General features: G+C 34.7%; 5 protein-coding genes across 7 annotated transcripts; 3 read left to right on the forward strand and 2 right to left on the reverse strand.

Moving 5' to 3' along the window:
* The first annotated feature begins 3,662 nt into the window (after positions 1 to 3,662).
* IntS14 (integrator complex subunit 14) lies at positions 3,663 to 9,601 on the forward strand. Its single transcript, XM_066406553.1, has 6 exons — positions 3,663 to 3,986; positions 7,520 to 7,690; positions 7,959 to 8,133; positions 8,187 to 8,380; positions 8,432 to 9,013; positions 9,076 to 9,601. Exons 1-6 carry the CDS (start codon positions 3,828 to 3,830, stop codon positions 9,295 to 9,297), a joined length of 1,503 nt encoding a protein of 500 aa, XP_066262650.1. The 5' UTR covers positions 3,663 to 3,827; the 3' UTR covers positions 9,298 to 9,601.
* Positions 5,049 to 7,352, forward strand: LOC136419865 (dnaJ homolog subfamily C member 2). Its single transcript, XM_066406444.1, has one exon. The coding sequence runs from the start codon at positions 5,263 to 5,265 to the stop codon at positions 7,204 to 7,206; it is 1,944 nt and encodes a 647-aa protein (XP_066262541.1). The 5' UTR covers positions 5,049 to 5,262; the 3' UTR covers positions 7,207 to 7,352.
* Positions 9,602 to 9,964: 363 nt separating the features above from the next.
* Positions 9,965 to 11,091, reverse strand: LOC136419714 (uncharacterized). The gene is made up of 2 exons (XM_066406243.1): positions 10,878 to 11,091; positions 9,965 to 10,824 (listed from the first exon to the last, which is right to left on the reverse strand). Exons 1-2 carry the CDS (start codon positions 11,089 to 11,091, stop codon positions 9,965 to 9,967), a joined length of 1,074 nt encoding a protein of 357 aa, XP_066262340.1.
* Positions 11,092 to 11,958: 867 nt separating this feature from the next.
* Positions 11,959 to 15,074, reverse strand: LOC136419891 (BOS complex subunit NCLN). Its single transcript, XM_066406485.1, has 9 exons — positions 15,023 to 15,074; positions 14,753 to 14,933; positions 14,311 to 14,498; positions 13,700 to 14,029; positions 13,436 to 13,645; positions 13,158 to 13,381; positions 12,921 to 13,101; positions 12,604 to 12,824; positions 11,959 to 12,505 (listed from the first exon to the last, which is right to left on the reverse strand). Exons 2-9 carry the CDS (start codon positions 14,916 to 14,918, stop codon positions 12,361 to 12,363), a joined length of 1,665 nt encoding a protein of 554 aa, XP_066262582.1. The 5' UTR covers positions 14,919 to 14,933; positions 15,023 to 15,074; the 3' UTR covers positions 11,959 to 12,360.
* Positions 15,075 to 17,387: 2,313 nt separating this feature from the next.
* On the forward strand, positions 17,388 to 27,507 carry LOC136419725 (zinc finger protein 474-like). Of its 3 annotated transcripts, XR_010753131.1 has the most exons (11): positions 17,388 to 17,861; positions 19,503 to 19,608; positions 19,667 to 19,916; positions 20,056 to 20,284; positions 21,120 to 21,436; positions 23,135 to 23,251; positions 24,522 to 24,617; positions 24,677 to 24,923; positions 24,982 to 25,254; positions 26,846 to 27,078; positions 27,138 to 27,257. XR_010753131.1 is itself a non-coding variant. In XM_066406255.1 (10 exons), the coding sequence occupies exons 1-10, from the start codon at positions 17,723 to 17,725 to the stop codon at positions 26,881 to 26,883; spliced, it is 1,812 nt and encodes a 603-aa protein (XP_066262352.1). In that variant the 5' UTR covers positions 17,388 to 17,722; the 3' UTR covers positions 26,884 to 27,275. The 3 variants fall into 3 exon arrangements, 2 of the variants coding, with proteins under 2 accessions (XP_066262352.1, XP_066262351.1); XM_066406255.1 differs by having other exon boundaries at positions 26,846 to 27,275; XM_066406254.1 differs by lacking the exons at positions 26,846 to 27,078; positions 27,138 to 27,257 and adding an exon at positions 27,318 to 27,507 and having other exon boundaries at positions 17,389 to 17,861.
* The last annotated feature ends 28 nt before the right edge of the window (positions 27,508 to 27,535 follow it).

Here is a 27,535-nt window from a genome sequence, read left to right on the forward strand (position 1 = left end):
GAAAAAGGTATGTTTTTGACCATTGATCTATTAGCATTTTTTAATTATTTTGTAGAGTACTATTACTCCGTGAAATATCTCCATGATGATGTGAGACACCTTGTATATAAAACATATAGTATGCGAGTACTGTAATAACTGCTCCTACTCATATATGAGCGTTATTCCCAAAAAAATATTAGCAATTCGCCTCAAACATATAAACCATATTTTCTATAAGATCTTCAGAGAAAATGCATCACTTCGCATATACAGGATTGTTCAAAAGTTTGAAAATAGCCTCAGCATGTGGCAATATTTAAACGTAACTTTAAGAAATGTTTTATACTACACATAACTCGATCTGGCCTTTGAAACAGGTGCTATTGCCAAGTTTACATTTTTTTCTTGTGTTATTACTACATTTATTTAGTTAATAAAATTTAAGTAAAATCTTGTGAAACACCACTGGCTTCGCTGGAAACGAAAAAAAGTATTCTTTTCAGTAATCAAAGCCACATTGACGTACATATATCTCTTTAATGATGAAGTTCGAAACCGAACATTCTCTATTTTGTAAAATGTTTCGAAAAAATGCATCTTGCATGGCACGCCATCGTATTATATGAAACCAAAAAACCAAAACGGAGGCATAAAACACTGAAACATGTCCGTTCATATTCCAATAAAAGAAAATGTCCAGGCACTCTTTAGTAAGTGAGCAACAAGAAATTGACTCGATCTTGAACTTAAATCAACTACCTATATCTTAGTGTCTCATTTTTCCTGAACTGCGCCCTTGGAAGCGGAAGGAAAAGAGCACTCAATCGTCAATTAATTGGTGTTAAGCATCTTATCATTGAGGCTTTATATACATTCAATCACTATTTATTTTTCTAGTTTTGTTGTTACCTTTATATGTACTTTTTTTAAATTTTACCATCGTACTCACTCTAGCACATCTCTATACCTATGAAACTCTAGCCATTTAGATGCTTCCATAACTATAACTACTTAAAAACATTTATTATAGTGAATAAATAATACATAATATATCCTTGTATATTGACAAATATTTCAAGATTAAGTACTTTTATATAGAATTTTATATGAGGCCTGTTAATGCTGTTTCTTTGTTTTTATATCAAATGTTTGGATCTCCGCATAGAGTTTCTGTCTCATGCATCTGCCATCGCGTATGATAAGATCGTCCGAAATTCAAATTGAGGATTGTAGAAGCCTGCTTCAAGTTCGTCCGACATCAGCCAGCCGTCGAATGATGGATGTACAGAGGAATGATGAAAGACGATGAGAAAAATGATGAAAGATGTAAAGACAGAATCTTTAATCGCATAACATACCAAATAAATTTTATTAATTTTTAATTTGAGTGGTGCGTGTATGTCAGTGAGAAGCGTTTTCCCTGTTTTAAGTAGTTTCTCGCTTTTGTGCTTGTGATTTTCCAAGGTAGGGCAGATTTTGCACCGAACAAACATATGTAAATACGAACGTATCATCGTGAGTCTCTTATTTCGAAATTCTACTCCGCGTTATTTGACTCCATTCCTCCCAAAATAATATGATGATTGTTGTACAAAGCGTTGTAGATAATATTTTAAATTCCTAGTTTTGTAGTTTTTATTGATATAGTGTAACTAGTCAAAATATTTTAACAAATAATACTTTATTACGACGTAATAATAGCGCAGACATGTGAAATTAACGATTAGGTTTCCAAAGAGCATCTTCGAAAGGCACGTAAGACAGGCAAAAAAATACTTGAATTCTTATTCATTTAGTGATGAGTTCTCCAAGCTTCAATCTACGTAAAAAAATCAGATGAGAAAAGCTTCATTTTTTTGGGTTGTCCACAAAATCATTGCGTGTTTTACACAGCAAATAAAAGACTTTTGTTGCACTAAAAACGATAACTATACTAAATTATGCATTGCCCATTTTGTTTAATAACAATTCTCCATCTTTGAAGCAATTTCGTAATATCGCGTTCATAAAATTTTTATTTTTTTGCGGCAAAAAACTGGCTCAAGTACGTTTTTACATCCTCATCAGTCACGAAGATTTTTTCATTAGGAGCATTCGCTGAGATTGACACAGATGATAATTCCATGGTGCTAGGGCTGGAGAATAAGATAGATGTGGTAAAACATTTCATCGCATCCCGATCCCATCCACAAATTCCATAAAACAAATTAGTAGATTCAAATGAAATTAACAACAACTTAAGATGATTAAACTCACTCAATGGGAAAATACACAATGACTTTGTGGAAAACCCAATATAAAATTTGTAGCAGGAAAAGAGAGCGGTATTCAGATGATGTGGAGCAACCAACACACAGCATCAACTTTCTAGTTTAGTAGGTAAATCGTGTGAGTAAATAATCCCTATTGGAAAGCGCATTCTCTTTGCCTCGTTGACAACATTTCTTCTCAAATAAAAAGAGATATATATAAGACTATTCTCAGAAACAATTGAGTTACATATTATTGCAATATCGGCAGCCAGAACTTTATAATAAACGAAACTAGAAAAGTAACTTTTTATTAAGACTTTCCATTAATAAGAAACAACAACAGTATAAGATAATTTAGAATAAAACTGATAACTAGTTCAGTAGAAACGTGTCTGCAACCACCATGGTGTGTGGTCTGAAATGATTCAGAGCAAGTTTAGTATATAGAGCACTTCTGCTGAAGGAAAATTATTCATCCTGGTGGTTGCCTGGGAATTAGTTTTTAAGCATTGCAGAAGAATGTATAATATACTGATTCCAGTGTAGCAAAAACGCTGGATGTTTGCCTAATAAAGCCTTTAGCATATTTATAATACATCGTTAAGACGTGCAGTTACATATTTATATTAAAGAACGTAAAACATTCCATATAAAGAAATGAGTAAGGAAGCAAGAATACCGTTTACATTTAGATATTATTACTTCAAAATAATTATTTAAAGATAAAAATCGTCAATATATCTTAGACTATGTTTGAATAATGAAGAAAAATATTAAACAATTCTAAATATAGTTTTTAACAAAACAGTGCTGCGATTGTTAGATGTAATAAATAAAAATAAGCCTTTCGCAGAATGTACTATACATATATTTCAAAAATTTTGAGAAGTTGACATGCAGTTTGTCCAGAATCGATTTTTTATACTCACCATTTTAGCGAGAAAAAGTTTGTATAGACGATGGAGCTTATAGTAGAGGTATTGGTTCGACTTCTCGAAAAAAAGTACCTACAAAAAAATGTTATACATATTACTTGTGTAAGGCTTTAATAAGGTTTTGTAATTTGTTTTATTGTATATCTTGTATATTTCATCATTTTGGACAAAATGTACCGCAAAACCATTTAATAATATTGAATTTAGAAAACAATGTATTCTTTAAATAGAAATAAAAAACTATATAATTGCACAAACTCTTAATTAAATCCCAGTTTTAACGCTATAAGAACAAATGCTTTTAGGAAAGATACTTGCTTTAACGCGTAAAAATGGAGCATTATAATCGAGTATGCTCTATGTCTCGACTGAATTCCCAGCTCTAGGAAACTGCACTAATGCCCCCCATCTTATCGACAACAAAATCCATTCATTTACTCTTGGATCTCAACTTCTGAACTCTTTGACTGGCAAGTTGACAATTTGACATTTTGACATTCAAGGGCAAACAAAAACATACGTTTGCCGACTGATATTTTTGAAAATGTCCATTTACTTGATAAACACAGCTAAAGATTGATTCATCAGTCTCAATCAGTGAATAAAAACCAGAAACTGAAAAGCCTGTGAGAACTAGCGACATTGAACAGATTCTAAAATGCCCACTGTAATATTGCTGGACGTTTCCTTGTCCATGACACGGTCTGAGCAACTTGCGGATGGAACGGAAACCACTAGAAAACAGTTAGCCATTAATGGAATTAACGCCTTTTTGGACCATTTGAGCATTCATTCAAAACTAGAATTTATTTCATTGGTAAGTTTCCATTATTAAATTTTACGTCGAGGTCTTACACTACACTTCGAAGACTTGTAATTGCGATGTTGTCACGAATTTTACATGTTTATTGAAATTTTGAGAGTTTCATTTAAAAATTGAGTGGGAGCTGAATTATATTGAAAAGCACTATTCATTGTTATTTAAAATAGGATTAGAGAATGATTTTTTCTTAATGAAAAGCGTTAATAATAAAAAATAAATTCCTTAGATGAGTATGTAGCAACGTTGTAAGGATTTCTTGAATGGTGGCTAACCTGCCCTAAAATCAATCGACAGTGTACCATGTTGCTAATTTTACAGTATATGAATTTGCTTTAGTGTCATCGAATCGGTGCTGAATTCTGATGTGTGCAGACAATATAAATTATTAGACTTTATTTTTGTAGAATTTGTGAAATTAAGTTTAAAAAATTAGAAATCGTGAGCGTCAAGTTTCAGGAATTTTATTCTTGCAATACCTATAAAGGTTTTAAAAACAACGATAATATTATATTTTTTGAAAAACATTTCCAAACGTAAGGAAATACTTCTAATGCAAGATAAACATGTAAAATTTTAGACGTTAGTCTGGCGTTTATTGTGAATGATGTAAAATAATTTATACGTATTCAATAATTTGTAATAAAGTTTACCAATTCTTCGTCTAGAAAAGCCTTTAAGGAAAAAACAATAAATTTTGACCTTGTTATTGAAAATTGATAATGCCAAAAAGCATTTCAGTCTCACTTGCGTCAATTAAGTCATTAATTGGTAGCCGTATTTCATATTTTACGATTTGGGGGACGACACCGTGTTTTATCAATATCGAACGATTTATTATATGCTAATAAAGTATATCCAGCCGTGTAAAACTTTTCCATTTTTTTACTACTAGTCTTGCATCCTTGATGTGAAATCCTATTGCTATAAAATCTTATAACTTCGTTGGTAGTGCTGAGTGTTTTGCCTTAAGTAAGGGAAAACATGTTCAACCATTCGAAAACGCCGTAGCATATGGCAATACTGCCTCTGTGACGTCAGGTGACAGCTGACGTATCTTTCTTCATACTGCCAAGTCCTATCCATTTTTCATCTGGTTTTCTTTGGAGAAAATAGCAAGTGGTAAATTTCTAAGTCAGACTTTCAGTTTTAAGTTCAATTAGTTTGCTAACTATTTAACTACCCCACTATTATCTAACTTCTCCTCTAAATCTACAGTGGGCGAAAGCACGAGACTGGGCAGTGAATAGATAGGTTATGTCTGAAATCAACCATGGGTGAAGCGAAAACAGCCCTAAACAACCCTTGCAAGACTGTGGCCCTTCGTTACCGGTTTGTTTTCGAGAACGTAGGTGCTGGAGAACCTGAACTTAAGTTCTCACCTCACCCTCTTATCCAGCTTGAAGTAGAAATTCCTGAAGTTGTCCAAACAGAACCTGAGCTTAAAGCTGAAGATTTTGAGTACACTGATAATGTGGAGTACCTGCGAAGCTTGGACCCAAAGGAATGGAAGTCCCAAGACCATTATAAGGTACTAGGAATTGAGGACCTGCGATTCAAAGCAACTGAAGATGTCATTAAGACTGCATATCGAAAGAAAGTACTCAAGCACCATCCGGACAAGCGAAAAGCTTTGGGTGAAGAAATTAAGCCTGATGATGACTATTTTACCAACATTACCATGGCTTATGAAACCTTAGGAAACATCCAAAAGAGACGCGCATATGACTCCGTTGATCCAGAATTTGATAATAACCTCCCCTGTGGCTCAGAACTTAAGAATGACTTCTACAAAGTGTTTAGTTATTATTTCAAATTAAATTCTCGTTGGTCTGAACGTGCCAAAGTTCCTGAATTAGGATCGGAAAGCGCGTCTCGACAAGATGTAGAAAAATTCTATTCCTTTTGGTATGACTTCAAATCCTGGCGAGAATACTCTTACGAAGATGAGGAAGATAAGGACAAATGCCAAGACAGGGATGAACGCAGATATGTGGACAAATTAAATAAGGCAGAAAGGCTTAGGAAAAAAAAGGAAGAAATGTCTCGCATAAGGACTCTAGTTGATTTAGCCTATAATAATGATCCTAGAATAGCCAAATTTAAACAAGAAGATAAAGATCGGAAGCTTGCAGTTAAGCGAGCAAAGCAAACAGCTGCCCAGCAGAAAAAAGAAGAGGAAGAAAGGATTCTTAAGGAAGTGCAGCTGGCAAAAGAGCAAGCTGAAGCTGTTGAAAGAGCCAAAATTGAGGCCAAGAGGCAGGAAAGAGAAGTAATGAAAAAAGCCTTGAAGAAAGAAAGAAAAATGCTGAGAGATACCTGCAAGGCAAACAACTATTTCAATGAAGATAGTGATAAAACTTTGCACTACATCACAACACTAGAAGCAATGTGTGAATCTCTTAGTTTAGAAGCTTTAGAAGAACTTAACAAGAATATTAAAAATAATGGAAAAGCCGCTTTCTTGAAAGCAATGGAGGATCATGAAAAAAAGCTGGAAGACGAGCGACAAGCTCACTTAAATTCAGTTAAACAGAAAAATCCAGAGGAAAAAAACAGTTCTGTAATAAAAGTTGCTCCTGAATGGAATGAGGAAAATTTACAGTTGTTAGTAAAGTCTGTCAATCTATTTCCAGCAGGAACCAATCAAAGATGGGAAGTTATTGCCAATTTTCTGAATCAGCATGGTGTTTTTAAGCCTGACAGCAGCAAATTTACTGCCAAAATTGTTCTAGCCAAGGCCAAAGATCTGCAGAGCACCGATTTCTCTAAAAACAACCTCAAAGAGCAAGCCAATAAGAAAGCCTTTGATACCTTCAAGAAGGACAAAAAGAATGTTTTATCTGTTGACGAGAGTGATATTTCCAAGAAATTAGATGAAGTAAGTCTTAATGGAGTCAGCAAAGAAGTGAAGAAAAGTTCCTTACAAAATGGAATAATAAAAGCGAAAGCTGGAAGTGAAGAGAAGGAAGCTAAAGAGCAATCAAATAAGACTGAAAAATTTGTAAGATTCGACTCCATCCCTTGGACAGCTACCGAGCAGCAGTTGTTAGAGCAAGCCTTGAAAACTTACAACGCTTCGACTCCGGAAAGATGGGAACGCATCTCTGAATGCATACCCAATCGATCAAAAAAAGAGTGCATGAAGCGGTATAAGGAGCTGGTAGAAACTGTTAAGGCGAAAAAGGCGGCCCAAGCAGCAGTGACGGGAAAGTGATTAGGTTTATTTGTAGTATTTAATTCACTTAACTAACTTAACTAAAGAAAATCTTGTAAATCATGCCTTGACTTGTATATTACAAACATAAATAACATTATTGTGTTGAATGAACAAAGATTAAATTATATCTTTTTGTTCCTTTACTGTTTTTTTTCTTTTTTCGTTTTCTGGATGCCTCGTGGCCTCAAAATGTGTACGATTAATCTTAATCAGGTAGCATCCAACAATGAAAAATATATAGAAATTTCATTAAAACAAATTAAAGTGGATGTCGATGATTTGCCCAGGGTAAGTTTACTTATTTGTTTAGATGGCCTTTTCATCCCTTTACGAAGAAAGATGCCCTTTTACCCGAGATTACAACGTGATAAAAGCAGAATTGAAGAACATTGAAGATTACGACAAAACATGCATAGAAACCGCTTATCATGGGGTCAGTCAGATGGTGTTGGGCGAATGGGGAAATAACACTGCCTGTCAGGTGAATTTCTGAGAAATATACATTAGTGAAAGAGACAGTTTTGTAGGAAATTTATCAAATTGTACTGAAAATGATGTATTATATAGGTCAAAATTTTGGTGGCCACAACTGGCACTTTAGAAACATCGAAAGGCGACATCGATCAAATACGTTTTTTAGGCAAAATGTTCTTTCTCTATTTTGATTGATGTATATATTTCGTCGTCTCCAAGCCCCCAATGTATTGTGAGCATCGCTATTTTATTAATTCATTATAGAAAATTTCTAGATTCTCCTAGTAACCGACGGCAACACTGGAATAGGCCCAATGTCCCTAAAAGACTCCCTCAGTACTATCAACCATCGAGGCACAACTCTGCCTGCCTTTCCCATCCCCTTTCCATTCCCGGCGAAGCTCCATGTAGTGTGCATCGCTGCTGCCAATGAACCTAATGTAGTTAAATGTAGGGCTAAACCTATTTTTTAATACATACGTTAATTTAAAATTCCATACTAGCAAAACCTTTATACCAGCGACTGATAGACCTAAGCGGCTACGAAGGTTCAGTGCAAATACCTGACAATTTACAAACTGAATCGAATGTGACCAATCTCTTCCAGAAATTAGCGGAAGAAATGTATAGTTCGTTTAAAGGGGTTTTAAAGTGTGGGCGTTTGGAGTCGAAGATTATCCTATCACCAGCCCCAGTGGTCTGTTTCTCATAATTTTAGTTAAACCTTGAAAAAATTAAGAAATTTCAGCCCTACACTAAAATAACAGACTTCAACACGCAAACTTGCAACGTCTCAGACCTAATCGAAGTTAGGGGGTTTGTGTCCATAGCTGATATTGGTTCGCCAATGGCGGTGAGTCGGCACTTGCTTCTTCCGGCTACTGCTTCGCAGAAATCGGATTCAAAATCCGGTGATATGGACTTGACTGATGATAATCCTGTCATTGACGAAGCCAGTACTCCCTCGTTTTGCGTACTTCTTCATGGCGCTTTAAAGGTGGAGAATATGGCTGCTTTAGTGACCGTCGGAGATAACTGGTTCGGGTTCGTTTATTCTTGGGCTGATTCAAAGAAGAAGAGCAACCTTATGATGACCGTATTGAAGCCTGGGTCCGATGTGATTCCATGGTTGGGAGACTTGAACGATTTAGGATGTGCCGATATGTTCTCTCCAGACCTTGTAGGAACTTTCCCCATTAAACCCACTGAAAAGAGAAGTTACTCCCAAAATGGGGTTGTCTGGATACGACCAGCAGGATTACAGTCTGATATACAGAAAATCTTGCGCCATGCCAGGAAATTGCCTGAAAAGACTCAGCAGTTTTATAAGGTTTTATGATCAAAAATTAAACTGGGTGTTTATATCTTTTTAAGCTGCATTTTTATGCTTAGGAACTCAACCGGTTAAGAAAAGCGGCCATTTCCTTAGGATTTCATGATCTTTTAACGGGTTTAGCCTACATATTTGAGCAAGAATGCCTGCAGCTGCCTGGTACCGCACATCCGGACTGCGCCATGCAGCTTCAGCATGCCGCAGACATGCTGCGCAAAACGCAAAACAGAGACATAAAATTCAGTCTGATGCCGTTCCAAACTAATTATAATGCATCGTGACGGACTGAGTGTTGGCGCGACTTATGGATAAGTATTTCATTTCTGTCGTTTAGTTCAGTTGCGGCTAAATATTAAATAAATAATTTTATTTTTTTATGTGTTGTAATTTTAAATTTTAGCACATGATTTAGAAGATCCTAAATAAGTGAGTTCATTTTTAATTAAGCGAAACTTTTGTGATAATAAACCTCCAAGAACATTACTTAAAAGTTGTATTTTCATGTCATAGGATCACATTCATATTCGTAGTTTCTTATACAGGGTGATACAATAGTGTGACAAGATAGCATATTCTTTTTTACAGTATGCTGAGGACTGGTTCTATGCATCAAAATCTTTTTAAATGTTTTTTTCTTTAGAAATTTTGGAATTTCGATTTACATTTTCTTGACATTTTGATGAACAAAATTAATTCCTCCAACTCATAATATGTTTTTCATTAATGCTATGCACGGTTGTTAATTAGTTTAAGGAAATTCATTTAAGTCCATTTTAATTAAAAATAAATAATTTTCTATAGATATTGTAGATACTCGTATATGTGATTCCTTCCTTCTAATTTGAATAACAGTGTAGCCAAGAAATAATCATATTATTAAAATAGGAACTTTATTTATTAAAGACAAAGACCAGGTTGAAACAAAACATATAAAATGTTTAATTACTCTCAAGTACTACGAAAGGTAAATTTGCCTCTAACGACACGTCTTACATCAGGAATAACTAAATAGTACATCAGACTCCTTAGAATATTGCCACAATAATGCAACATGACCAGATACACATTGAAGTAAGTATTGTAATAGTGATTCTCCGAAATAAAAAATTCTTTAATGGTTACAACCAAAGATAAATAATGCCGTTGATACGATGTAATCATGTAAGCAAGACATAAAACTACACAGGCAATAAGAAGGCTTTTTATCTCCTCATTCTGTTTCGTTAGCACCTCTCTCTGTGAGCCTTTTATTAGTTTATAAATCAGGATTAATACCGAGAACAGCAAAATAACACAAGGAATTCCCATACAAAACATCAATAGCAACGAATGCAATATTTTGCCATAATCATTCTGCACAATCAGGCATAACACTTGATCATTAACTTCCACGGTAGTAGAGAGCACGTAGTTAGGCATACTTAAGGACAAACATAAAGTCCAAACGAATATGACAGGAAACAGCACTGGAACGTCCCTTTTTCGTTTCTGGTAATTTATCGCCCGAGATTCACTACTGGTCACTAGACATTCACTGCTGGAACTTTCATTAAAACTTGTCAAGGGGTTTTTGTTATTTTTAATTAACTCGAGATTATGCAAATTCCAAAATGTAATCACATGGAAGTTGAGACATATGAGCAGGTAGATCATTAGAGAGTTGGCGAATATTTCAGTCCCTTTATACAAAACGCAAATGTGAGTGTCCAATTTCCATGTCTGATAGTAGCTGCTCATAAGCTCGGTAATGGCAACAGGGAATAGAACTGTATCTGCTATTGTTAGTTGCAAAATGATGCTGAGGACCCCTAAAATATATTTAAAAATATATTTATCATGCAAGAATGTTAAAATTATTTACCGTTTTTCTTGCTGCACAGCAAAATAAAACATTGTAGTAAAATCACGAAAGAACTAAAGAAAAATAGCAGCAAAAACACATAAATGATCCATTTGGAACACTGCCCGTCACTCTCAAAGAAAAATTCATTTCTCTCCCAGGAAACTGACCCATTGCTAACCACGATTGATCCATTGAGCTGACTATCAACAAGCGAACTAGTATGAGCACTCATTGAACGTCTTAATCACGAAGCGGTATTGTCATTTGTGAAGTGAAAAGAGTAACTCACAGCTCACTTAAAAGTGTATGCACGCACTTATCATGTGTGATAATTTCGGCGCACAGAAAATGCAACAAGACCAAAAGTAGTAATAAGAGATGCGAGGCACTTGACGGTTTTTTGGCTCAGACATCTGCGTGATAAATATATCCTAGACGGGGCCATTTATTTGCGGTTGTTCACCTTTGAAAGAAAAAGATTTGAAACAAAGAAAATCGGGATTCTAAACAATGCCCAATCTGCAAGTGTAAATTTAAATTTCAATTCCTTGCAGGATATTATCGACAATTATATGAAATTAAATCGGTGTCGTTGCACACATAAATGTATTAGACTCTATATTAATCTATTAAAGCCAATAAAAGAATAAAATAACGCACTTATACGCTACATCTGGCATGGGTAGTTTATTTGGCAAGTGCATTAACATATGATACTTGTGTGAAAGATAATACGAAAAACGGTGTTTCCTGCATGCATAACTCCGAAGACTTTAACATATGTTTACTCTCTTTATCTTATCAGTTTCATGAAGAATAAGGGATCTGATATTTATAGAAGTTAGCGTTACTTTTACTAGTAATCTCTGCTCTCAGGTTAGTTAATTATGACAATTTTTGATAAGATTATTGAAATTGCAGAAAAAATACTTTTATTAGTTGAAGGGATTCTCTTCACCTGAATTAAGTCCTTCATCCTCTAGCAGAGCCAACGCACATCTCATGACTCTATTGAATCGAGCCATTGATTTTGTTCAAGAATTGGTTAAACTAAATCAACACTTAAAGATCGGTTTCTTCATAAAATTAAACTTCAATATTTTATTTATATATATAATTTCAGATTTGGAAACCTAACAAATCTATTACTATCTCACATAAACAACAACCATAACTTCATTTAAATGTACAGCACACAATAATATTATATTTCGCGCCGTTAGCCCTTATACGAGTTACTTTCATAACTAAGTTTTGATACACTTTAATTCTTAACAATGAAAATTAAACATGCTATACAGCGACAGACGTATTCATTACTTACTCTGATACAACACTGTAAAAATGAAAAATTTAATTAAAAAAACATTGATTTGAAAGAAAACTGTACGCTCAAGCATATTTGAAGCCAACGGGCGCTAGATTTTTAAATTTATCGCCACACATCTCACAATTTATCTACAATATTGCTACTTTGTTCTTGGTTGTTAAATTAAGCTTTTTACCTAGATTTAACCTTTTGGTTTTTCATCACATTACAACAGACAGTATATAACGATGGGATATATGATATGGCGAAGTACACCGTTACCAAATATGACGTTATTGCTAAAGTTAGGATGAGATCGAAAACGGCTGGTTTTACACTGAAATAGAAAATAGTTTTTAACAATTTTAACATGCACTGAGGACAACTAAAATAACATTATTTAATTCAATGCTTTTGTTTGATTTGTGCATTTACCTGTAAATATTAACTGTTCCATCGGTTGATCCGAAAAACTGATAATCCGGATCACGTTTATCCGGCAGGGCGTATGTTATTTTAACGTCCCTTAAATATTTGTTGAAATTGTCAAGTAAAGAGCCAACTAAGGGATTGTCCTTGGAGCTAAGTAACTGAGGAGATCGAGGTTGTTCGGCTAAATGTTCCAGCCAAGCTTCTACATAGTGAGGATTTACATCCTGTATCAAAAAGATTTGCTCATGCTCAAACTACTTCAAATTAACGCAAAATTTTTTTGTATCGCAAATAATTTTATACTAAAGATAAAAACTTACCCAATTACCTCCAAATATTCCTCCTTCAGGAATATCATATACATATCTCCCTATAGCATCTACAATAATTCTTGCATTTCTCACTAGACGATCTACGTCCAAATCCTCTTTGGTATCTAATATCGTGGACCTCCACGATTCTTTATGGCTTTTTACAGTTGAAAGTGTAAATGCTGGCAATCTAAAAATTTTCCCAATGGACCTAAACGCAGAAATCATTTGATGGTTTCAAGTTACCTCCTTATACTATATCTCTCATGCTCCCAAGCTAAAATATCATCAGCTAAATTAATCTTTTTATGAACCCCTTCAATGGCTACAGAGCTAAAGTTTTCTCCTGCGGTTTTTAAAAATCTATAGAAAATTGAGGACGAAGAACCTTCTTTAGGAGGTTTGGATACATGCATAAAAATAGTGTCTGATGCTGTCAAAGTATCTAGACAAAGCACAAATGAAGCATCCTGGAATGAATCACAGATACATAATTATCAATTCTTGATGGAATAAAAACAAACCTGAATTAGAGACCCTTCAGAAGAATCCAACTGCTCTTCTAACCATTTTTTACTGCCTTGAAAGTTTACTTTGCCTCCTCCAGCTAACACAAACACAATATTGTACTTTCCTCGCGTTTTGGAATCAGCATATAAGCCTGATAATAAGCGAATCAATTCTAACATTACTATTACTCCTGAACCATTGGCATCAGCACCATAGGAAAGGTCCTAAAACCATTGATTTTAGTTAATCTGTCATTTGATTCCTAATTAAAAGCTTACAGGAGCGACACCAAAACTGTCATAATGTGTAACAATGGCAATAGTAGGTACTTTGCCATCAGGCCTGTAGCCAGTCAAATGACCATGAATAGTAGCTATTTTAGTGTCAGTTTTCACTGTAGGAGTGCCAGATGAAATTACAATTTGATACCCATTGGCAGCAATTGAAGAAAATAAAGCATCAAAAGCAGATTTTTTCTTGTTACTAATGTCTACAGTGGTGGACAATTCTGTTATGATTTCCTCTAAAGTGGGGTTGTATTTGGTGAAATATACTGGGATGGAGGTTTCTTGCTCATAGAGCATTTTGTTTTCTAATAGTTGATGTTGCTAAAAGGATTGTTTTAATAGAACGCCCAAAATAATAACTATAAAACCAAATAAGGGATGATCATTTTAAAAACTCCCATTGTGAGGTCAGCCATAAAGGCAGGGTGTTGATTAAGGAATTTACTAATTACCATCAAACATCTCACTAACACATAAATTGATTCCAGACATGCCTCTAATATTATGGGAGGTTTTTTATGATTACCCTTCATATGTTGTTGGCATAAGATGAAATTGTCTGTTATCAAAGGAATTATAAAGATTACTTAATAAGTACATACTTGTTTTTCCTCCTGTGTAAAATTTGAGAAACTTTCTGGTAATTCCACTATGAGGGCGCCAGCTTTTCCCCTTATGTTTCGGAAAATATCCACTGTCACATCTTTCAATCTTGTAAGCACACAGTGTCTGGCTGTGCTCCATGTTGAAATTGACCTGGCCTCCAAATTTATACCTGCAGCTCTACTTCCTACATATGAAGGTGGGTTGTAATAACTAAATAGCATTTAAAATTCATTATTTTGATTGAACAAGTGACTCAATTTTTACCATAAATTCTAAGATATAAAACAAAGTTAAACTGATAAACAGAGCATTCAGTTTAATCTCAAACTCAGTCTTATCACCTAATGTTAAATTCAGTAAATGCAATACTTATTATGAAGTTAATTATGATTATGAAGACCTTTTATACTTGTGGATACATATCCATTTACCTCTTACCATAAGACACTCCATGCAAGTCATAGTGTTGCATTCGATAAGCAGGGAATTCATGGGCTGCAGAAACAGGACTCGTGGACGACACTAACATAAATATGGGTAAAAATACCAGAATGTAATAAGGTACATAGCCCTTGAAAATTTCATCCACTTCGTCTAGCCACATTTCCTCACTTGGGAACTATACTGATACAAGTTCAATTAAAAATCAAAGCTACAACCTCTCCGCAACAAATGGCTTGAATGATTAATAGATTTCAAGGGAATTACATAAAATATAGGACAAATTTAAATTAATAAACCACGAAAGAAACTACTTTTTTTAAGAAAATGAAACAATTTGAGGTTAAGATAAGGATATTCGACAGTGACAATAAGTGCTGAATCTGCACAATAGATAGAGTATATTGTCGTCTTATTTTACGCTATAAAATGAAAAGAGACACAGATATCTAAATGAAGTTCATCAAGCCAAAAGTATCGTGAAGTCTTCATTATATATATACTGGAGGTTTATTCAAAATTAGTAAATATTTTCTTGTATAATACATTAATTTGTAAAAAAACTATAATTAAAAAAAACAACAATATCATTCAAACAATACAGCATTATTTAAATAAAGTTATTTTATTCACATTAAAAGTTAAAAAACAAAAAGTAATCTATTGTAACAACTTCCTAACATTGTTTAGTGCCTTGATCCTATTTGGACTATCTCATGCTTTTCTTTAATCATATCTAATTGTTCCTCAAAGTTTGTACCTCTAATTGATGGATGGTAATGTTTTAGAATATCACATAACTATGAAGAACAAGAAAAATATTTCTTTAAAGTTCAAAAACCATATTATGATGCCTCAAATACTCACATTCCTAATAAATGGCTTATAAGCAGGATCAGAATAATGCCGGCCAAGCCTGACCACCAATTGGAGCAAGTTATTCCACTTTCGCTTTAGTAGGGCATCCACAATACTGAGCCTTAAAACATGAACACTCATAAAATGTTTGTTCAATGCTTCATGACCATGCATTCGTGCAATGCAAGCATTTAGTTTTTTAGTGATTTCATCTAAACGTTTAACTTCAAGTCTTTGTTCAAAATTTTTCCAGTTGCTTTCAGTTATGTGTGGAAAAACGACTGTCGGGTTTTCTGCATTAGAAGAAATTTGCGAACCATGATCATCATTATGAAAAGACTTATTTCTTTTTGAAGTTCGCTTTTTAGTTGAAGATGTTAGGCAATAAGTTTTTGAGCTTAAATGGGGGGGATTTATTTTGGGTTTAACCAGTTGGTTCTGGTTAAAGGAGTGCTTGGGTGTTCCTGAAGTGATATCCTCAGAGATACTGCTATCACTAGTGCTAGAATCAGGCAATTTCTTCCTTTTTCTTGATGATTCCGAATCTGGAGTTCTACTTTGATTTTTCATTGTAACACTGAATTATTACAATAATATGATTTTAAGAGAGCCTTAAGAAAACTGTAGGACTTATTTTTCGTCTTCAGAGCTCACATTCGTTCTGGTTTACTCACGTTCAGCAGAAAGTTGAAAGAAAATTCAATGAAATTTGAAAACCGGCAATTTGTAAGGTTATCATCGCTGTCAATGTCAACTTTCAGAATTCGACATGAGAATTTTTCAAGGCAACTATGATGGGGTTTTCCAAAATATATCTCGCATTAAAGATTCTACTTGCACGTCTAATGCTCCACTTGCACCCAATTATTTTATTTATTATTTAATTTAATACGTACTACACAGTGAACACCCTTACTTCTAATTTATCGTGTTCAATGGGTTAAGCAAATTAGCGTGGCTTTGCTACCAGGGCGAATATTTTCCGATCCAAAAAGAAAATACCTACCAAACGGTGTTCCATATAAGCAAGTACTACCAAAGTACATAACATAATTAGATATGTATCTATGCTTCTAAAACCATCAGATCTTTACAGTTCGGCCAATAAACTTTTTATTACTAATGTATGACACGTGGAATAAAATTGGTCCCGTGAGATGTAAAACTAATCCGCATCTCCTTCTACGGGGGCTTAGTCATCAGAAAAGTAAATAAGATCACTTTCAAGTAAAATATAGCGACTTTTCGCACAAAAGAGCACCTGCAACCAGTCGTTGCAAGATAACGGGTGATCAAATAAAATCTCGTAGGCTCTGGCGAACCGTAACGTAGGGCGTTGATTGACCATCATCCTACTCTCTGGTATCTGCCCAGCAGATGAATTGATCTCAGACATGTCTATAATATATCAACGCTCCTTGAGTTTTTTTATGATCACCCTGTATATAACAACAAATCGAGGGTCAATGTTGTAATTCACACAAAGTATATTATGAGTCTTGCGCGTGGGTCGGATGGTTTGGAAACGAGTTCGGCCAGTAGAGACCAGTTTCATTCGATTTGATTCAATTATACATTTTCACATTATTACAGAGTAAATTCGTAAATAGATCTAATTGATTCAATGAAGATCCTTCAGTGCTATCTCCCTATCTTACTCTTATTCCTCCGGTTTCTTTAGGGAAGGGAAGGGGAGCTGCGAAGTATCACCGCAAGTACCTTCTTCACCTACACTCCTGCTTTCAATTTCAGTGTTTAAAACCACTAAGTCGTCCTCCTACCGTCAATTCAAGAACTTTAAGCTGAAACGGTCTTCTCCTTCCAATGCTTGAAACTCTTTCAGTAGTTTTTCACTCTCCACATGGTCGATTTGCTTAAAAACCAGCCGGATTTGTTTCTAGTTTCTGAATAACGTCCAACCGTAACTAAGGGTGGATAAACTCTGCACGCGACAAGGGAGTCCGTCTGGATATGATCGGGTTTGAAGGGCGCTAACCGGTGCGCTTCTCTTTTTTTCTTCACCAGTTCTTGTAAAGAAACATTGAGTCGTTAATAAAGGCAGGTGGATGTAAAGTTCTTGTGTAAAATAACGGAATAGGACTCGCAAAAATGCCGAAAAATCCTGGTCTCAAGCTCTTCATTAAGACTTGGCCGCGTAAAAGTGAGAAAAAAGGTGAAGAGGAGGAACGGAAGAGACCACTGACAGCCACTTTGGAAAAGCCTACAATTTTGGATATACGCTACATGAGTGAGTTATCTTAAGTTAAAGTCATTCCAGGGAAAGGTGCTAACAAAACATCCACCAGCGTTTTTTTTCTAAAGAGATGTGTTGCGGTAAAAGCTTAATAAAATGGTTATTCACTTAACAAATGCGCGAAGTGCATTTTACCATACGCTGAGTGCAGTTAACGCTTCCGCACGTGTTCTGTAAAATATTTTTTCTACGAGCGCATGTGTGCGACACACGCGCCGTGAAATGCACGCCCGTCACTGTCACATACCCACAAGATGTTTCATCACTGAGATATACCACTTTGATTTGCTTTCGGCTCGCAAATGCGTGAAGTGAAATTAATTTATTTTTATTTATAAAAAAATATTGTAAAATTCTAAATAAAAATATCCCTGTTGCTGTTATGGTAAAACACCTTTTGTTCCCCTTGAACTTCCCTCCTGATCCGATTGAACCAAGAAAATTATCACTAGGGGAGAAAAGGTTGCATGTCGCTCTCTTACGATATAGGATCATGTGGGAAGATTTCCCTATTTTCTTCCTTGTAGATGCACAAGATCAATGATCTCTTCTCGGTAATCTCTCATCGTCTCTCTGATCAAATCTTTCCTCCCTTGTTGTGCGAATAACTATTGTGTATTTGTGATGCGTAGGGAAGAAAAGGCTTTTGTTACCTAGGGAGCAAAGTTATTTCCTCGCCTAAAATAAGCGAGAATGGAAAATAAATGCTCAAACGGTGTATCCACCTACTTGTATGTGCAAGTAGAATGGAAAATAGGACATGTTTTATATAACTATATCAATTCGTTAATCCTAATCTATGTGTGGCAATATTTTAAAAAATTATGTGGGTTATTGAGATTTTCTATGACACCCGCATCACTTTGAATATTAATAAAGTGCTAGGTGTATAACTATGTAGGTAATTAGATTACGGAAGATATCGGACATTTCAGCATGTGGCCGAGAATAATAAATATATAAGACGAATAAAATTGCTCATCACTTTCTGCATGAATATCAATATCAATGCAATTTTTATCACACTCAGTACCTTCTCATTCCATGTTTGTGATGGTATTGATGGATTGAGAGAGAAAATTACATACCATCACAAATATGAAACATTTTTTTGTGTATCACAAACATTACAAATGTGCGATTCACTAAACTTCGATACACACAAATTCCATTATGAAACCTAGATAAAGATTAACATTTCAATACCCTTTGAGGCTATATATGAATCAATAGAGCCTTACAGATAGGTGTTATATTCATTCTCTGAATTTCATTCCACAACAGGTATTGTCCAAGGAACAATAACCTGTGAGTTAACCTACATATCCACAACAATAGCCCTCATTTTTGTTAGCATTCGAGAGACATAATTAAATTTTCTTAGAAATTCTCCACATAAAAATCTGTGTGTCGTACGTCAAAAAATTATGAGTATTCATTTCAATGGGGGAAAGATCTTCAAATTTACGCGTGTTACCAGGATCTTGATAGTGATGAATTATGAGGAGTTATAAAACATTAGTATAGCACATCTAGGCGAATAAATTCGCCTCGCTATGGCTATAGTTCATCCAGTTTAATTACTATCTCCCTTTAATCTATTGCCTTTGGTAGCGAAGTGAATTTTCCTTGCAGGTAAAATTGACATGAGCATTATACGAAAAGAATTCCTCAACATCACCAACCTATGCAGGCTGCCTCTAGTGATTAAGTCCAAAGGAAACGCCTATAAGCAATTAAGGTGCCGAGCAGACAGTTATCAAAACTTCGAATTTTTGCACTACAGGATTTCTTTACAGCATTTTAAATGCAGACATATACAAAACCACAAAAAAGAAACGAAAAAAAGCAGAACCGAGTGACGACAGTCATGAAGACGAGGAAAGCAGCGTAATCCAGAGCGCCAAGCTCCAAGCTCCCGCAAACGCACTTATGAGATCGAGGAGTTCTAGAAGTAGCAACAAATCTGTGATAAATCGTGTGAAGCAAAATAGTATTTTAGCTATTAAAAATAGTATAAATGACGCCAATAACAATAAAACTTTAAAGGTATGTGAAAAGACGTATTTATGTATGCTGGTGTAGTTTCCACTATATACAACTCGGGGATCTAAATTTAACTGATGACGTACAAACATAAAAAAGTATATAGTTATAATTGCACTGCAAAAGAATTATAATTTCAAAGGTGCCATCCAGAAAGCCGAACTTAACAACAATACGAATGGTCAAACGAATGCCGTCACCTGACTTGGGGAAATCATCGACCAAACTGCCGTCTCCATGTAAAACCTGCGGAAGGCCTGACCTACCTGAGCGCTTTCACAGCCATCCAGCCACTCCGTTGAAGCTTAGTCCCAAGAAGAGTCCTGGAAAAAGGGCAGTGGGGGCCACCAAGAGCCCTGAAAAAATTCCAGGTAAAGTTTGACTTGATTTATTTGGTGCTTATTCTTTTTATCAATTCAAAATTTATTCCTATAGAGTATATCATTACTAGGTGCTTAATGAAAAATGTAATCAAATTTTGGATGGGCGATTAGTTAAAGAGGAAATTCAATCAAGTTAAATTAAAGCAATTTTGATTTCACTATAATGTCAAGAGAATTGTAGGTTTTCTTGACATTAAGATGAATTTAAATTTAGTTAATGTTTCGTAAATTACGAGTCTTGGACCTTTTGATAAGGCTATGGGTACTGGTAAGCAATAGAAAGAGAATTTTTTAAGATCCTCCACTACTCCTTTTATATTTCTATATTTTCTGTCATTTTGGGACATTTCATATTTCATTATAGAGTTACGCAACTTCCCCAAGAGTCAGCAACTTTTGACTGTGTAAAAACAACCCACTTCATACGAATAAAAAAAATCGATATGCTCTCATATATCTTCAAGCCTGAAAATATGGGTTTGTCATTAATTTTCCTATTATTAGCAATTCGTCATTTCTCATTAAGTAATTTAAACGGTTCGTGCGGTAAAAATGCAGGAAACATGCCCAGCTACTATAACAACAAATTATTTTGTAGTAATTGTAATAAACTAGTGTATGATCAATAATATGCCTGATGTTGAGTACCCATCACGTGAATTAGTTTCGGAATATTTATTCCCAGATTGACGACCCAAAAGTGAATTTTTTTTAAAACACCCAGATTTGTTTTTATACTACAATATCTGGTAAGGTTTTATTGTTTTATGTAAATTCTTTCAGGTAAATAGAAATTTATCCAAATGTCTTTATTCCTATATAGTAAAAAGTACTGTTCAAAAACCTATTGCCATCAAATACAAATCCAAGGGGACCAGCAACATGCCCTCAGACACTCGAAAAACGCAATCCCCTTTGAAGAAATCCACAAGTAGTGGTTTACCCATTCCCAAGGTCTGCGTTACATCTCCAGTGAAGTCGAAAGAAACTCCTAGTTCTAACAAGGAAAACAGCATGGGAAAGAAAACCTCAACTACCCCTCTGAGGGGAGGGTCCGGAAAGAGGACTTTGACGTGTTATATTTGTGGGAGGGAATTCGGGACTGCTTCGTTGCCTTTGCATGAGCCAAAGTGCATTCAAGTGAGTTAAAATATGGGAAAGTAGTTTTAGTCGAAATTCAAAAAAAAGTTCTCGAAAAGTCAATATTTTTCTTCGCAATATGAAACTTCATGAAATCATTATCAAATTTCTGATTCATCTCACCCTGCAAGAATCTACAGTGTAAACACAGTCAATAGGATGTGTAATTATGTTTCACTTAATTGTAAGGAACCCACCATCCATTCCAATTTTTACATGTTCTCTTACACCATATTGTCAAGATGCACAAGTGGTTACAGAATACCTCACAATTAGCATATATCCTCAAAGCTGCTGCTGCGAATTATATGGTCTTTTCTGAAGAATTTGGTCTCAGCTATCTTAACCTTAAAACGAATCTGACCCAGTTAATCACAGCTATCGCGAAACTATTTTAAACTAGGTGAGAACTCTTTAGGCGGCTATCTTCCTTGCGGGTTTAATCTTCATTCAACTTTATTGCTTCCTCAAATCTGCATTTATTTGCATAAAACGAATTCTCAAAGGTTGAGATCAATACGGTCCCATGCTATGTTTACGAAAATAGAAATTCAAGTAGGAACATTAGTTACCACTTGACCTATGCATAAACCATATTATTGATACCGATAGCCCCAATTATCATGGCATTTCTCATTAGTCATATGAAATTTCTTGATTAACTATCCTGCATCTAAAAATATTCACGGTATATTCATATTGCATCTCGAGTATCTTATAACCGGAATATTCGACGTGGGTGTTTCCAGCTTCGTTTGCATGAAAATTCTTCGTGGGCTGGCCCAAGGATGTCCATTTGCAAACCATTATGTCACTATTTCTAAGTGCTCGATATTGTTTTCATTTCACTTCGGTCAGTAAATAACACGTTGTGACTTAAGTTTAGTTTTTGAAGATCGTTCTAAATGGGAGAGTGCCGGTGTTGTTCTAAAATACCCAGGAATATATTTGAGAGATTATACCCCAACTCCAATGAGGTATGAGTACTTTTAAAAGCTCTGATAGGAAATTTGCTCAACTTGACCCTATTTTCTCTGTTGTTTTTAATGTATGCATCGTTCCATTAATGCTGCAAGTCACCTATAATGTGTTAAAGAGGTGAATGAAAACGAAAGTTTCAACGTAAATTTTTTTCATGTTTAATACATATTAAAGTAGGTAGCACTTAAGGTGGTTGTTAAGGGGTTAATTTAAATTTTTCTTCAAAATTTCGTTGGAGATTTTGATGATTTTTTGCATAATATGGGAAGATATTCTTGACTCCCTCGGTATTTATATCTAGCTTCCGGTTTACGGTCCTAGATTTCGAACAAAGGATAAACAACTATAAGAAGATAATGACGGCATATGCACTTATTTCATATATGGATTAAAACAACTTTAGAGTTCTGATTAATAGTATAAATTCTGGTGCCCATCAGATATTAAGAAACAGCAGAGAACGGGGGAATCCCATGAAATAAATGTATAAGAAATTCTGAATTAAATCCTTTTGAATCTTTAAATCCCTGTTTACTGCTGTAATCCTCGCCCTTACTGAATTCAAGATCCCCGTTTTGCAAGTACATTTAAAAAATGTGATTTTTTTAAATATCTCTATGCACTATTCCATTTTACTTTGATAGACAATGAGTCCTATACCTAACTGGTAAGCGCGATGTTCTCCTATTTTTTGCATGAAATATACTGTATTTTCAGAAATGGAAAAGAGAAAATGCGAATTTACCCCCGAACTTGAGGCGTAAACTCCCAATTAAACCTGAAGGGAATATATCACAGAAGGAGTGGAATCAATTGGCGTGGGAAGCTTCACAGGTAAAAGAAAATATTCATGATATTTTTTGATATTTTTATTGAAAATGATCGTTTAAGTAAAACATGCTTAACGCATAATACAAAAAATAGATTCTTAAAGTAGGATAAACAGCCAATTGGACACAAAATAATGTAATAAAAATTACATAACTTTTATTTTAACGTAAAAATATTAATTTCTCTATGCTAACGGCAAAATCGATGGAAATATTGAAACATACAAAAAAAGTTCACGTCTGATATAAGTGAACAAATACGACCCTTTTCCACCCCCGATAATGCATACCCGCAGAACTAACCTTGAACCTTGAAATCTGGAATAACCCCTCGACCGATAATTAGGTTGGAACATGCGAGGCATAATTTGGGTTGTTCGGTTTAAAAACATGTAATATCGTGTCTAGGGATAAAAAAACAAAATACCGACAATTTAGAAAATTATCATGGCACTTGAAAGAATCTATTTATTTTTCCATTAAACTTTCCATTAAAGCTCAAAGTAACTCGTATAATAACATCATCAAATGTAACAAAAAATCAACTTTGTGGAATTGTTAAATAACATCGAATCACTATACTCACAGACATTACTCTAAGGACGTGTCTGAACAACATGGAAATTACTAGAAAAGTAAGTCGATAAGTTCCATCGCTGTGACGTTATTTTCATGATATTGAAGAGACGTCAATAATTCACCTGATTGTAACGTCGAATTTACGTCAGCCAAACCTGAACTATTTTTGCGAACTTTTAATCCACTTAGTCTTATGAAATTTCAATGAAATATTTATTGTTAGCCTAATTTGTAAATTACTCGACTTGATAACTTTACCTGGAATGTTCATCTATGATCTCATCATATGTCAATTCCATCAGCTGCTTTCGGTACCTGATTGCAATAATTACATGATGTGATCCCAATTTGGATATCATTGCAAAAAAACTAGGAAGAAAAATGTCGCATTAATCTATAATTTGATTTAATTAACTACAGATTAATTAGTTCAACTATTAAAATAATTATATGCAGCAATGTAGCAGCTTAAATTTATTTGCCTTCTTTGTGAACAACTTTTTCCATTGAGTTGCCTCATATTTTATACGACCTTGCTAATCTACATAAGCCTAGAATGAACTATTTCGAGAACACTTAATTTATTCTATCGATTGGATTCACATATGAACCACAGCTTTCGGTGCTAATAACAGCTATAAGTAAAACAGGCACTTTGATTTGATTCATTCAAATTTACCTTAAACTCATTCCAGGCAGCTCTGGTCCCTTGCGGGAACTGCGGACGCACTTTTCTTCCGGACAGATTGGTGGTTCACCAAAGAAGCTGCAAAGCTCCATTAAACCACCCAGTAAGTCTATAATGCTGCACTCTTCATCCCCCATTTCCTAAAAGAACTGATTTATGCAGAAAAAGAGTTCATCAAACGACACACTGTATTCATCCTCATCTTCTCCGATGTCCTTAAACTCGGACAGGGCCTTAGCTTCAACACCTAGTAAGCCTCAACAACCCCCTTCATTAGAATGCTACATATGCGGCAAGATGTTCGGGACGCACTCCATAAAAATCCATGAAAGGCAGTGCTTGAAAAAGTGGCACGTGGAAAATGAAAGCTTGCCTTATGATATGAGGAGTCCAGCACCTCTCAGACCTGGTAATAAGCCTTTAGTTTTACTACTCACAATTGATTCTAAAGTTTAGTTTTGTTGTAGCGAAGAGTGTTTCTCAGAAATCACTTGTTCACACTTCACCTGAACCTATTGAGCATTCCACAAGAGCATCCCCAAAGAGCGATAAGGACGATCGTCCAGCTTCTGGGCCTAGATCGCACATGCTTCCTTGCTATTTATGTGGAAGACTGTTCAGTATCAGCTCCATTTATATACATGAGCCTCAGTGCCTCAAAAAGTGGAAAATTGAGAACGATAAGTTGCCTCCCAACAAGCAGCGATCTGTACCTTTGAAGCCGGATATTAAATTCACTCGTAAGTTATTCGATTTTATTGATTTTTAGTACAAAATAATTTTAAAAAATTAACGAAAGGATGTCCGGTAATAAATAAATAAAATTTGGCTACAGCATAACGTCCCGGAATAAATCGCACGCTAAACGTGAGGGTGCTATCAAATCAATAGATATTCCTAATCGAGCATTTAAATTTTTCTCCGTTTTTTGAATCTAAAAATCGTCGTACTAAATGTAGATAAGAAACGTCAGTTCCTGGAACAGGTCATAGTTTTAATGGAAAGTTCTCGCTTTATAAAAATTTGTGTCATAGAGAACTTAAGTTCTTTAAAAATCTGCATTGTAGTGAACTTTCTATGGCACATTTTTTCCGTGTTTGATTCCTGCAAGGTTAACTCCAGTAATATGTAATTAAATAATACCACAATAAAATTAATTTCTTTGTTCCAATCTAGCATGACTGAACATTAAAGAAGTCCTTGTTATTATATATACGTGCTTCACCTATGAATCAGGAATCTGATGGTTGTAAATAGCGAAATCGATACTAAATATACATGTAATGATTATTTTGTGTAGAATTATAGTATTTGTAGGATCAATTTTTTCACCGTAAGAAAATGCTTTTGTGTGTTTTAGTTAATGCGTATTCACTTTTTTCTCAAGAAAAGCCATCATTAAAATATGAAAATATTTTAAGATTATTTTAATACAAACTGGACACTTTTAGGATACACGCATCAAATTAGAAAATTTCGGTTTTTTTGAAATGAGTAAGAACTCAAAAATAACTTGGCAGATCTGCTTGCACAGTGAATCTCTTCCCTTGAACGTGCAATTTTTCTGCCATTTAACTAAATCTGTACCTGTTCCGTTTACGAGACCCACATGCTTATATAGCACCCTTATCTTGGACATACTGTATAAGTAGATTTTCCTTCAATGTTTTGTTGAGGAAGTTATCAAGAGATGTTGTGTTAATATTACGAGGTCAGCAAGGTTAAATAATAGTGGTCTTACTAATAGAAGTCAAAACCCTAGGACATCTTGATAAATGGTTCCCAAGAGTATAGAGATGTAATTAAAGTACGGTTTACAGCTTATAAAGATTGGTAAATTAGGTACTGATCTAATTAATTGGTTATTGTAGCAAGGGAAATTGACTGGATCTATTTTATTAAAAGGGGAAATCCAAATAAATTATTCTCAGGCAGTAGTTGTTCATTCACCTTATTATCAAGAAATTTATAAATTCATAGTGTCTATAGTTAAAACATAAGAATACGAGACAGGCACCTAGAGCTATTAATTATCGATGTTTTTACACTCTTCTTTTATTGAACAATTACATTTTTATCATTGTCATATTGCATCTCAATGATAAGCATACAGACACACAATACAATTTTTAATTCATATAACATATCAATGTTTACGTTCGCATTACCTTCCCTAACAAAGTATCGCCTAATGAAACATTAAATGTGTAACACGATCGTCTAATGCACTTTGCAATGTTAATTCTTCTCCTAAGCCGACATCATACGCAAATATTATAATTTAAAAAAAATTATTTCAGGTTTATTTTTCAAACTTAAAATTGTCCATAGATAATATCTACATATATACGAGTGTGCAATGCACATGACTACATATTCCGAACAGCGGAAATATACCTGAAATATTACAAGTTTGAGGGAAAATTATCCGTGGTCATTCACCCCGGGAGGGGTGTAAAACGCATGAACCCCAATTATTATATGCCATGGAAGTTAAGCACACGAAGCCGAAAGTAATAATAAATATGTAGTAATTGAGGGTCTTGTAATAACATGTATAAGATGTAAGATAGCTTTCTATGAAAGTGAAAACATCGTTTATTTGACTGAGATAAATATATAGAGCATTTTTGTGTGAGTATCAAAGTCTAATTTGGATCGTCTTTAAGTGTAATTGTAAATACCTATTTGAATTTTGTTTAATATTTACTGCTTCTGTGTAGTTGCAAAATGAATTACAATGTAAGAGCACCGATACTAAATCACTTTGATCAATTTTTATGCAAAAAAAAAATCGTTTCAGACAACGGAAAAATAAATTTTGAAGAGATTAACGACGCCTACTGGCAAACCCATCTGAGCCAGTTGGTGCCCTGCAAGATCTGCTCCAGAACCTTCAACCCTGATAGGGTAGCGGTCCACGAACGCAGCTGCAAGAGGAACTAATAATTTAGATTACAAAGCGGTGATTTACAAAAAATATGAAATAAAAAATAATTTGTTTTAAAACGCATTTTTAAT

This window comes from Euwallacea similis, chromosome 3 (assembly GCF_039881205.1).
Source record: "Euwallacea similis isolate ESF13 chromosome 3, ESF131.1, whole genome shotgun sequence".
In the NCBI taxonomy this organism is placed as follows: domain Eukaryota; kingdom Metazoa; phylum Arthropoda; class Insecta; order Coleoptera; family Curculionidae; genus Euwallacea; species Euwallacea similis.